Here is a 13,733-nt window from a genome sequence, read left to right as displayed (position 1 = left end):
CTCTTTCAGAATTTTCCACAGTTTATTGAGATCCACACAGTCAAAGGCTTTGGCATAGTCAATGAAGCAGAAATAGATGTTTTTTCTGGAACTCTCTTGCTTTTTCTATGATCCAGCAGTTGTTGGCCATTTGTTCTCTGGTTCCTCTGCCTTTTCTAAATCCAGCTTGAACATCTGGAAGTTCATGGTTCATGTATTGCTGAAGGCTGGCTTGGAGAATTTTGCCCATTTCTAGAGTGTGAAATGAGTACAATTGTGTTGGAGAAGGAAATGGCAACCCACTCCAGTATTCTTGCCTGAAGAATCCCAGGGACAGAGGAGCCTGGTGGGCTGCTGTCCATGGGGTCACACCGAGTGGGACATGACTGAAGCGACTTAGCAGCAGCAGCAGCAGCAGTGTGGTGGTCTGAGCATTCTTTGGCATTGCCTTTCTTTGGGACTGGATGAAAGCTGACCTTTTCCAGTCCTGTGGCCACTGCTGAGTTTTCCAAATGTGCTGGCGTATGAGAGCAGCACACTCACAGCAAATAGTGCACAGCTTTTGTCAAATAACAAAAAAATAGACCTCTTAATTAGAAGATGCGTGTGTTAGTAGCTCAGTCATGTCCGATTCTTTGCGACCCCATGGACTGTAGCCTGCCAGGCTCCTCTGTCCATGGAATTCTCCAGGCAAGAATACTGGAGTGGGTTGCCATTTCCTTCCCTAGGGGATCTTCCTGACCTAGGGATTGAACCTGGGTCTCCTGCGTTGCAGGCAGATGCTTTACCATCTCAGCTACTACTTTAATTGAGGGAAGCTCAATTAAAAGATACAGCAAGCATTAAAAGACACTTGCTCCTTGGAAGAACAGCTAAGAGAAACCTGGATAGAGTGTTAAAAATTAGAGACATTACTTTGCCGACAAAGGTCCCTGTAGTCAAAGCTATGGTTTTTTCCAGTAGTCATGTATGGATGTGAGAGTTGGAGTATAAAGAAGGCTGAGCACCGAAGAATTGATGCTTTTGAACTGTGGTGCTGGAGAAGACGCTTGAGAGTCCCTTGAACTGCAAGGAGATCTAACCAGTCAATCCTAAAGGAATTCAGTCCTGAATATTCATTGGAGGACTAATGCTGAAGCTGAAACTCCAATACTTTGGCCACCTGATGTGAAGAACTGACTTATTTGAAAAGACCCTGATGCTAGGAAAGACTGAAGACAGGAGGAGAAGGGGATTACAGGGGATGAGATAATTGGATTGCATCACTGACTCGATGGACATGAGTTTGAGCAAGCCCCAGGAGATGGTGAAGGACAGGGAAGCCTGGTGTGTTGCAGTTCATGGGGTCACAAAGAGTCAGACACAACTGAGCAACTGAACAGCAACAACAGAGCTCTTAAAGAAGGCTCTGTTTCCATGTCTATCAGAAGGCTTTGGAAATTCTCTCTGGATCAGGTAGAGGGTCCCCGGCCCTGAGCACTAACTAGTCTTTCTGTCGCTCCTAGTGGTGGCTCTTAGGATTATGCCAGGGGACTTCATGACCACGATTTCAAAATACCAGAGCCCTGCCGCTTTTACAGGGCTGCCAGTCTCAAGGACAGGGGAGCCTGGTGGGCTGCCAGCTATGGGGTCGTACAGAGTCGGACACGACTGAAGCGACTTAGCAGCAGCAGTAGCAAAGAGTGAAATATAAGCTATCTGATTCATTATTTGAAATCTATTGTTTCCACTTTCCCCCTCCCTTTCTGTTCTCTGTGAGTGTATGTGAGCTGTATACAGATTTATCTTTCACCAACAGGAATTATATTCCCTAAGCAATTGCAGAAAATGGTGACAAAAAATAATCTTTAGTACATAACAGGCTTCCCTGGTGGCGCTAGTGGTAAAGAACCCTTGGGCCAGTGTAGGAAATGTAAGAGATGCAGGTTCTATCCCTGGGTCTAGAAGGTCCCCTTATCTACTAGTGTCTTCACTGACCTCCCCAAGTCTCTTATTGTGCACCCATGTGCGTGTGAGGGATGTCAGAGAAAAGAAGTCAGGTACCCTGGCTGGATGGGGCGGGTAGCTCAGTTTGGAGCAGATTGGGATGACCTGCAAAACTGATCTATCTCATTTATCAGAAGCAGAAGCTCAGGGCCCAGTGTTGCCAAAAAAAAAAAAAAAAAGAAAAGAAAAGAAATGTAAGCTGCTCCTGGAGAGGTTAGGAGCAATGCAGGGTTAGGTCTCCGGCTGACATTCGAACTACAGGTGTAACGTAGGTGAGAGCCGATGCAAGTATGAACAGATGTTGAGAGTGAAGGATCTGGAGAGGAGCAGAGAGATTCAAGGGACATGGGGGTGGTGAAATGGGCAGTTAGAGGAGGCAGAGGGGAGAGGCGCTGCTGTTTCAGAGGCCTCTGGGTTGTGGGACCAGATGAATGGCAATTCTGTAGATGAAAATCAGGTATAGAAGACAGAGTGGGTTTAGAAGGGAAGATGTCATTCCTCACAGTTTGCGAAGTGTTAGGCTCTTAATTAGGAACCAGGAGAGGGATCTGGATTGAGAAATAGGAATCTAGAGACCCCCATGTAAGAGAGAACTTGAGATCACACTGTTGACATGCATGCTAGCATCCATCTTGCCTCTTTCAAACTTCAGTTACTTAAAAGGAATGTGAAATGTGTATAAAAAAAATAGAAGACACTGAAGGGAAAGATATGTTTTTGATTTAAGTCATTCAGAAGCAGTCAGGAAACAGGAAGACATTATGGCCTCCACCCAGGACACAGAGAAAGAACCTATGGAAGTTAAACCAAATCAAAGGAGGAGAGAAGGCATAAGTCTCATCCTTTACATGCTTGATTCTGTTTAATGCCATATCCCCTCGCCGAGGCGGACCCTGAGACCTCACACACGTGTTCCCTCAGCCCTTCCAGGGCAGGTGGATGATAAGGACTGAGCATGGCAAATGCACGTGAAGGGACCCACTGAGTAGGTTTCACCAGCAAGAAGCCCGCCCTCCTCCCTGCAGAGGGGTGTCTCAGCGGAGGGGGCCTCGTGCTTGCCAGCTGCCTGTGCGTCTGTGTTGGCCGATGCGGGCTGTCATCCAAGGGCTGCAGAGGGGCACGAAGGGAGCTGAGAGGCTTCCCTGCAGATGTGCAAACGGGCTCACCAGGCTGCCCCAGCACACTCTCCCCAAGTCAAGGGCAGACTCCAGAAAGTCGGTTCACAGGAGGGATTCTCCCAGCAAATTAATTCTCAGTAATAAATTAAGGGCATTGGGAAGCCCTATGGGTTGGGTTTAGTTTACCCAAGTCATTACTTCATGAACCTCATAAATTGGGCTCTTCTTTTGGATATTGGAATGGAATAAAGTGGAAGAAGAGCAGAGAGAATTTATTTTAACTTCTGAGTGCAAGACACAAATTAGTGAGACTCACACCTTTCCACAAACATTAAATTCCCCTCATATAATTTGCAATTACTGGCAAGTTAATTGGTTTTAGATCTCAATGTTATCACTTCCTGTAGGAAGCATAAGATAGAGTTTGTCAATATTCCTGGCAATATATTATACACATGCAAGCATTTGAGGCAAAATGGAAATAAATAGCTTTATTATGGAAAATTTTCCATTTGAATATATCTACCCAACCACAGACAGAGAAACCGGAGGCCCACAGTGTTGCCTGGAAGGATGGGGCGGCAGAGGTAGGGTGTGTGTGTGTGTGCGTGCACACACATGCCTGTAGAGTGTGTGTGTGTGTGTATGGCACGTGTGTATTAGCAGAACTTTCCTTTTTTATGGAATCACAAAGGCTGGAGGTGTAACTGTTTCCTCATAATACCATTCACCCTTGGAGAGGAGACTGACAAAAATGAAGAGGTACATTTACAAAAAAGAAAGTAGGCAAGAGAAATCATTTCTAAAATTATTGAAAAGTAAAAGTAAGGATTATAGCAAGTATTTTTCTTTTCTTTTGAGCTTGTACTTGAAGCTTAAGCCAGATCACAGTAGAGGTGCAGCAGCAATGCACCTGATTTTATACCTTCCCAGGACGTGATGTCACGCAGGTGACCAGGAAGATCAGAAAGCATGTGAGAGATGAGACAAGGCAAAGAGGCCTTACGCTGGGGAGAGTAATGGCTGCTAAATGGGTCTGTCCTCCCCTCAGATGTGGACTCAATCAAAATTAGTGCGGAGAGAAAGAAGCGTGAGATATGTTGAGCTGCCTGGACATTGTTTAAAACAAGTGGATATTTAAAGAATCATCGTTAAATTTAATGGTGGAATTGGGAGATATATGTCTTTTAGATTCAATTCTACCAGTGACTGAGGTATGTGAAAAAGTGTCAGTGTGTGAAAGCAACCTACAAGGCCCATACTTGTACCTTTAATGCATTTTAACATTAAATGTTTATTTTTCTTTTTCTAGGAGCTTAAATGAGATAATTCTCTTTCCTCAGGGGGTAGCATAAATTCTATACAATACATAGTATTTTTATAAAAATATTTTCTCCTAAGAAGTATGCTCTTGTACTGCAACTTGATGAAGACCAAAAGAACCGTAAAACAAGTGGAACTTGCTGGAATAATTCAGAAGCAAGATTATAGCATGCACAGAACCGGGCAGCCCTGGAGAAGATTTGAATCCTGGCTCTGTCATTTTCTTGCCACAAGGTTTTGATCAATCACCTGTAGCAAGAGGGTCATTATGCCTCTTTTGCTTGGTGATGGAGCTCAGTAAATAAACTAAGGAAAATCATCTGGAAGCTAGCCCATGCTTACTAGTATTAGAAATTTAGTCTGAAATAGTCTTTTCTGCAGATAAGGAAAGTGAAGTTAAAAAATCTGTGCCCATGAGTGAGCATTAGAAGCTGGCCCCACTCCCAGACCTAACTAGGCTCCAAGGAAGGTCTTCTGACATCACCCCACAACCACGACAAAGTGGATACGCTTTTCTTTTAATGTGATACTTTCAAGTCAAAGATCAAATTCTCCATGATCATTGAAAATCTAAAATATGCCTGGTTTTACTTTTTCAAAGCAAAGGAGACAGACTGTGAGCTGTGGCTTCCTCTCCTTTCAAAGGGACAAGGCTATTCCTCAGAGTTTCTAACATTGTGTGTGATAGAGAAGCAGGTGCACGGGCTAGGGGTATGACCCTTGCAAGCAGCTGAGGCAGAGAAGTCCCCTAATGATTCGGGGAGAGGGACAGGAGGGGCTGGCTGGCTTGCAGATGAGGGGTGTGGAAGTCGGTCTCAGATTTGCAGTAGTACCCTGAGCAACGGTCCTCTTTGTACTTTTGCAGTCACCCACTAGACTTCAAAAGAAATTAGGTCTCACCTAAACTGGATTTTCTCCCAATACATTAGCATTTGTACAATCTTGCCAATGTTTGGCAACTTGCTAATTAGTAATAGGATGTCTTCACTAAATTAAATCATGTATTATTGCTGCTGAATTGACCTATAACAAGCCAATCAAGGAGTACTTCTTGTATATAGGTTCAATTTTTATTCTGGTGGGAACACCTCAGTTAGCAAACATAATCCAGTACTAGCAATTGGATTGCAATGGCTTTTTTACTAATTCAAGGAAATGGGAATTTACAAAAATATAGCAAAATGTTAGGAAGCAACTGTTGTTTTTCTGATTCACTTACACTCAAGTATTGGCCAGGAATGATTTGTCTCTTTAACAAGTAGTAGAAAAAACAAAGCTTTAGTAAGGAAAGGATAATTCTTTCTCAAGAATCATTAAGAGTTAAGCAACCAAAGACTGAGGTTGAAAGTATTTACTTCATAAGACCCTTTAAGCTTCCTATTATATGAAGCTTTAAGTATTTTCAGAAGTTGAAGTAGAAAACATTGAGCTGGAATTAAGCAGAATAACATCTGGAAGTTGGAGCTAGATATTCCCAGGTGTATCTCTGGATTATTTATTTGACTGTAGCTTCAACTGATGCTCCTGGTTTTCTTTAGATATTTAGAGAAATACAGATATTCATGAATCTCACCTTTTTGCTTTATACCTCCTCACAAAGAGGATCTCCAGTTGGTCCTAACAGAATCATTATTAAATGGATGAACTTAGTATTTTTAAATCTGCTTAGTCTTTAGGCAGGCTTCCCTGGTGGTTCAGATGGTAAAGAATCCTCTTGCAATGCAGGAGACCTGATTTCAATTCCTAGGTTGGGAAGATCTCCTGGAGGAGGGCATGGCAGCCCACTCCAGTTTTCTTATTGGAGAATCTCCATGGACAGAGAAGCCTGGTGGGCTACAGTCCTTGGGGTCGCAAAGAGTCAGATATGACTGAATCACTAAGCACAGCACAGCACACCCGTAAATACTGTTGATCTGTGTTTGCTGAGAAGTTCTCAAAGGATCGAATTCGGGGCTTCCCAGGTGGCGTTAGAGGTAAAGAAACCGCCTGCCAGTGCAAGGAGCCGGAAGAGATGCAGGTTCAATCCCTGGGTCGGGAAGATCCCCTGGAGGAGGAAACGCAACCCACTCCAGTATTCTTGCCTGGAGAATCCCAAGGACAGAGGAGCCTGGAAGGCTACAGTCCATGGGGTCACAAAGAATCAGACATGACTGAAGCGACTTAGCACAATCTGTAGACATCTATCATGTAACTGTATACTTTAACTGCAATAAAATTTGGATACATCCGTTTTCCATTTTAATTGGTTTGAGAAGACAGAGTTATGCTTTTTGTTAGTAATTATGCAAATACACAGGAAGGAAAACAGATTTAACTGCAAATACATGTATTTCTGAACTACTTCTCTAAATATATATGTACACAGCAAAGCCATCACCATCACATTAGGATTTTATCTTTCATAATCTAGTCCACCTAAAAATGAAGTAGGCTCACAATTTCTCATCTTAAATGATTTGTTTATAGTTTCAAGTTTACTATTTCCTTTAGGTTGAATCCATTTAAGAAAGTATATAGACCTCTTCAATTCTGTTTCTAGGTTCACTGAGGTGAACAATCATGAACACAGCATCTAGATAAACTGGCTAAAGACCTAAGCCTCTATAAAAGTAATGGGAGCAATGTTAAAATTTTATAACTGCAGAAACTTTCCCCCCAGGGAACACATTTAAATCAACACACAATATCTCTGCATCACAAACGGAGCTGCTGAAATCATGAAATCATTCCTGAAAGTCCAACAGCAATATACTGAAGAGAGTTTCGAGGCATCACCCGTAATTCATCAGTCAAATCTCATTTCCAGGAAACTGGAAGTTGTGATAGGCTGTAAATTCTGGCTCCTTGGACTCGACCAGGATCTCAGCTGTCTCAGCTTCGTCCTCCATTCCTGCCGAGGGGAGTCGTTCCTGGGCATCCGCAGTGAAGGCGGGGGTGTGCCGCGGCGGCAGTCACGAGCCCCAGCAAGCACTGGGCCGGGAGCCGTCCACCAAGCTGGCCCTGGCCCGTGTGTGCGTCTACTGACTGGCTTTCTTTTCTGAGGGGAGACCTAGGAAAACCAACGGGAAAATGTTTCAGATTGAAAATTAAAGATTCATTTCTTTTCTTCTGGCTTAGGGCTAACATAAACTTTGAGGCTGGCAAGAAAAGAAATACTTTATTCATGAGCCCCCACAAGTTTACACTGCGAAATCAAGAGGAGGCAAAGGGAGGGTTATTATTTTCAGCATTGACATATGCGTACTATTTCCTGAAATCACTTGTGGCCACTTCTGATGATGCCTGACGAGGAATGCTCTGGACTACTCCTCATTGTCACTGGCATTTTTGTGGCTCTGGCATTTGCTTATGAAAGTGAGTTATATTGTTACTGTTAGGTTCAGTACTCAACCCACAGAGAGATAACTGCCAAATATACTACTTTAAAAATATGAGACTGGGTGCATTATTGCCAAAGTCATAGAAAAGATCAGAGTTGGTAGGATATAAATGTGTATCATGAAAACCAATATAAAAAATTTGGAATTTTAGTAGGAGCAGGAAAAAATGCCACAAACGAGTGCCATAGGGAAGATAAAATCAAAGAAATTTACTCATGGCAACAGAATTAAGAAATCATATGAATGCCAAAAAATGGAGTTTTCCTGATTAATGATAAGGATTTAGTATGCTAAATGTCTTAGATTTGCTGCCCTGCATTTGGCATTTCAGATATGTGCTAAACTAACATTTTAGTAACAGGAAGATAAGAAGTTACTTTTTCCACATTTAACAAATATTTTTCTGAGAACTGTGGTCATTACATAAAAAAATATCCACTGGAAACCACAAATCTTATAGAAGAAAACATAGGCAGAACTTCTTTGACATAAATCACTGCAATATTTCTTTTTGATCTGTCTAAGGCAAAGGAACAAAAGCAAAAATAAACAAATGGGACTTAATTAAACTGAAAAGCATTTGTGCAGCAAAGGAAACCATCAACAAAATGAAAAGACAAGCTACTGAATGGGAGGAAAATACTTGCAAATGATTTGAATAACATGGGGTTAAAGCTAACATAGATAAATAGCTCATATAACTCAACATGAACAAAAAACAATTGAAAATGGACACAAGATCTGAATAGACATTTTTCCAAAGAAGACAGACATTTGACCAATAGGCACATGAAAAGATGCTCATGTCATAATCATCAAAGAAATGAAAATCAAAACCACAATGAGAAATCAGCTCACACCTGCCCAAATGACTGTCATCAAAAAGACCACAGATAACCAATGTTGGCAAGGAAGTGGAGAAATGGTAAACCTTGGACACTGTTGGTGGGAATGTTAGTTGGTATAGCCACTGTGGAAAACAGCACAGAAGTTCCTCAAAAAAATTAAAAATTGAACTACCATATGATCCAGCAATTCTAATCCTGGGTATATAGCCAAAGAAAACAAAAGCACTAATTCAAAGAGATAGAGGTATCCCAAAGTCCATTGCTTATAAAGATTAGTATTTGTCCAGGAATATATTTACTACTTGACTTTTCCTATGTTCCTGTACATGTAAATGTACTTTTGCATTCTATTTAGTATTCTTGTAGCCAAATCACTTAGTTTACTGATAGGTTGACCTTTGGAGTATTAAAGGTGAGGTGGCATTTCTCCTATAACTCTTTTCTAACACTCTAGAAACAGGCATAAAATTATCTGTCGCTAAATTTCAATTAATTCTTCTCTATTCACTAAGAAAGTAAAATATTTTATAAAAGAAAAATATTGTTTTGTCCATTGGTATTGAACATTGTACAATGCCTAGTCTCTAAGTTTCTACTGTTCCTTCCATTTCTTGAGTAGTTTTTGCTATTTACACTGGTTCTGTTATCTCTTCATACAACTGGGAACTGTAAAAAGTCCAACTAATCCAAGCCATTTACCAATGTAAAATCACCTGTAATGTTTAAATATAAAAACTGTTATTAAAGACACAAACTGAGACATATAGATTCTGACTTTCAGGACAGATCATTAGAATTTATTTAAATACAATAAATGCAAAGTATGATACTACTACATTTTACTTAATATGGCTTAGCGGTTACAATGTGGGTTTTGGAGCCCAACTGTGTCCCAGCCACGTGGGGTTCGACAGGTTACATGATCTTTCTGTTCCTCAGTCTCCTCATTTGCAAAACAGGACAACGGCGGTCCTCATTTCACACAGTTGCTATAAGGTTTTGATGAGATAATGAACATAAAGCACCTAAAATAGTTTCTGGCATATAGTCAGTGTTATAGGGTGAACTGTGCCCTCTTTAAAGACATGTTTAAGTCCTTGCCCTGTAAACATGTCCTTATTTGGGAATAGGGGCTTTGCAGATTAACATAAGGCTAAAGGAAATGGCAACCCACTCCAGTGTTCTTGCCTGGAGAATCCCAGGGACGGGGGAGCCTGATGGGCTGCTGTTTCTGGGGTTGCACAGAGTCGGACGTGACTGAAGCGACTTAGCAGCAGCAGCAGCATACTGGATTAGCCTAATCCAATATGACTGGTGTCCTTATATATATAAGAAGGGGAGAATTGAGACACAGACACAAAGGGAAGATAGCCACATGAAGACAGACACAGATGCTGTCCCAACCAGGGAATATCTGGGATGACTAAAAGCTGAAAGAGGCAAGGAATGACCCTCCCCTCCCTGGAGGCTCTGAAGGGAGCTCGACCCTGTCAACACCTAGATTTCGGACTTCTACTTCTGAGGCTAAATTATGTGAGAGCATAAATTTTTGATGTGATAAGACACCTAGTTTGTGGTATTTTGCTATGGTCACCCCAGGAAATGAATTCAGCCGTTATTCTATTAATTACTTGACATTGGTAAAGGCCAGTTAGAATGGTTGGGCTTTGATCTTCTGTATTGTAAAGAAATAATGATGTTTGCTTACAACACAATCTTGCATGCCTATGTTCATGCGGTTCCAAATATGTAAGAACTGAACTCCAGCTTATTAGACAAACTTTAACTCTATACCATATGAGAATTTTGGAAGGTACAGAAGTGATTGGCATACAACACAGTCAAAAACCATAGCCTTGCAACGTTTCAGAAAGGAGGCAACAATGTGTTTTCAAGGTTATGCTAACTCTACTGTGCCATAATTGTTCTGAAAACATGGAAATCATTTTGCATCCCATTCTGATAACAGATAAAATGAGATTGAAATATTCTTTGTAAAATCACACGTTTAAACAGAAACTGTGACCCATTAACATCTGTGGACTTCAAAGTAGAAAAATGCCATTACTTAATGCTATGCAGAGAGAAAGCCAGGAAACTCTCAAAGATTTGAAAACCTTATTTAAATCTTTAGCTCTAAAAGATTTGCTTTCCAGTGTGTCCCCAAAGCATTTTAAAATAACCACGGATGTAACTGAGAGCAGAGCTGAGCCGACGACTGTCCCATGTGTACTAAATACCTGCTGACCTTACTGTTCAGCCAGGGAGCCCTTTCCTGTGCCTCCTCCCCTCTTCAGAGGACCCAGCTCTGGCCCTCCTCCAGCCAGACTCCCCTTCACTATGTGAGCCTGCCTCCCTTTAGAACAAGCCCCAGCACCTGCAAGCAGGCCCACAGGTTCTCTGCCAGGCGACCCTGGGTCTGCTTCTAGGCCCCATGTGGCCTCTTCTGTTGAGTGAGGGGTGTATGGATGAAGTTGGGATATGCCCACTGGGCTGTTCTCAAATTCGCACTCCAGACCCCTCCCAGGGGGAGGGTGAGAGGGCACGGGTGGGGGCACTGCCTAGATCATTCCATGTCACTGTGTTCTGGCACAGAGCTGAGTGAAATCTGGGTTCTAAAGTTGACACTGGCCTTCCAGCTTCATTTATTAATAGGAAGATCAACATATTTTGGGATTCTCAGATGGTAGAGTCTGCCTGTAATGTGGGTGACCTGGGTTCGATCCCTGGGTCAGGAAGATCCCCTGAAGGAGGGCATGGCAACCCACTCCAGTGTTCTAGCCTGGAAAATCCCATGGACGGAGGAGCTTGGCCGACTACAGTCCATGGGCCACAAAGAGTTGGACATGACTGAGTGACTTCAATTTCACTTTCTTCTGCACCCACCTTTGAAAAATCAGAAGGCTCCATGTGTAAAAATCAGAGTCACTATTTAAGGTTAAATTATAATAAGAGGAATCACAAAGGAAGATGCTAAGATAAAAATATCCTACATATATTGGGGTCAGAAAAATAGATCTGTCATAAGTATAGGAAATTAATAAAAACCAAGAACTAGGACAATCTATAAAGCACATGCACTAATTGACATTAATTTAAATATCCATATTTTTAAAAGGATCTTTTTTATTTAAACAAAATACTTAAAGTATTTATTATATGAGTAAAACTTAGAGCAATTTTCAGAAATAGTTTCTGTTTATAGATTATCAAAAACAGAATATTATTTTTCTACTCAATTTTCTTCCCACTGCTTGAATTTTTGGTATTTCTAGCCCCAAGCACAGGCCATATTGACTAGCACTATATTCTTGAATAGTGGAGAATAAATATATTAGTCATATAATGAGACAATAGAAATATCTTTATAATAAAAAGATTTTTAAACCTATTTATTTTAAACAATACTTCATGTTTGGGAACGCATGTAAGAATTAAAGATGTTAAAATTTAAAAAAAATAAAAAATTAAAAAAAAAATAAACAATACCACAAAATTATTTTCTAGAATTCTGAGCAATTTCATTGTCTCTACAAAGCAAAAGGAGCTTTCCAATTAAATGAAACAAAAACTAACAAGAATTACTACTGAAATTAATTAATGGTACAAGCAATGTCTGTGACAGGGTGATTTCAGAGCTTCTTCCAAGTCTCAAGACCTGGCTTGACCTTGGAAATAGCATCAGCTTTGGAAACTAGAAAAGGAGCAGCTGGATTTTTAAGTAAGGAGTTTCTCTCTATGATGGTTCTCTAGTCATGATCAACCCTTTCCCTGCTATAGACAAGCCACAGTTAGCTGCAGAGCTGCATTGGTATGGAGGTCAGGTTTCAAATGGTAATATCCCTTCAGTTTCTGCCAGGACTGCTCAAGCAGGATTTATCTTACGACACATTTATTACGCACTTATTCTTACGTGGGCTCTCCTGGTGGCTCAGGCAGGAAAGAATCCGCCTACAATGTGAGAGACCCGGGTTTGATCCCTGGGTTGCAAAGATCCCCCGGAGGAGGGCATGGCAACCCACTCCAGTGTTCTTGCCTGGAGAATCCCATGGACAGAGAAGCCTGGTGGGCTAAAGTCCATGGGATTGCAAAGAGTCGGACACAACTGAGCGACTAAGCACGTTCTTACACAGCACTATGTATTTTACCTGTGAGAGTCTAAGTGTCGAATAAGAAGCACAGATAATACACGCTATGACTTCCTAGGAAGAGGAGATTATTGAGGGTTAGGTACTAGTCCCATAACTATCCAAGATAAGACCCCAATTGTCATTTTTATATCTATCATTTTAGAAAATGTTCAATATAGTGAGAGAGGTAGGTTTTCAAGGGCACTATAGGATGTGATTCGAAGCACAGGTTTTGAAGTCTTCATGTACCTGGAATCTAATTCCAAGGCTAAATCGTCCTAATCAGTTTCCTCATCTGTAAAATGGTCACTTTATAGCATTGCTGTGAAGATTAAAACAATGTTTTAAAAGTACTCAGGTTGCTACATAATGAAGGCTAATTTTTCATGGTAACTTTACATCTGTAGACCATGTCACACAACATGTTTTACATCACAAAGCTCTATATTTCTCACCAAATAGACAAAAATCAGCTGGTCTCACACACTGACTATAAAATTATATATTTGCATATTATGTAGTTTCTGAAGGTCATCACAAATTCCTGTTTTATATAGTTATTAGGTTCTATGATATTGGTCCAAGATGAATACAATAATGATATATAAATGGTTTTATGATATTATTGAATTTTCTACTGTATAATTTTTTGTCTCATGATTAAACTCCAACTCAGGAGAAAATATGTTTAATATTCATTCCAGATCAATATAATATAAAATGGGAAATTATAGTTGGGTGGCAACTCAGCTATTGTATAATAATGGATTTCAAAAACATAGACCTTATGCAACAACGATTATGGTTAATAGGATGCCTTTCAATTAAAAGCTCTCCATTAAGATTTGAACCCAAGAACCTTATTAAAGCCAATGGTTATATTAGTAGTAGAAAAGAAAAAAGAAAGCACTACAGTCTTCTGGTAAATATATAGACATTTTATTATAGAGTTCTCTCTCTCTCTCTTTC

General features: G+C 40.8%; 1 protein-coding gene across 1 annotated transcript in view; it reads right to left on the bottom strand.

Annotated features, from left to right (window-relative positions):
- Nucleotides 6,531-13,733, bottom strand: part of TNIP3 (TNFAIP3 interacting protein 3) — a 39,404-nt gene continuing 32,201 nt past the window's right edge. The window contains exon 11 of the mRNA XM_018049166.1: nucleotides 6,531-7,455. Within this exon, the coding sequence (XP_017904655.1) occupies nucleotides 7,424-7,455 (32 nt within the window). The 3' untranslated portion in view covers nucleotides 6,531-7,423. The remainder of the gene's footprint in view (nucleotides 7,456-13,733) is intronic.

Source organism: Capra hircus, chromosome 6 (genome assembly GCF_001704415.2).
Source record: "Capra hircus breed San Clemente chromosome 6, ASM170441v1, whole genome shotgun sequence".
Classification (NCBI taxonomy): domain Eukaryota; kingdom Metazoa; phylum Chordata; class Mammalia; order Artiodactyla; family Bovidae; genus Capra; species Capra hircus.
This window is presented reverse-complemented; position numbering and strand designations above follow the sequence as displayed.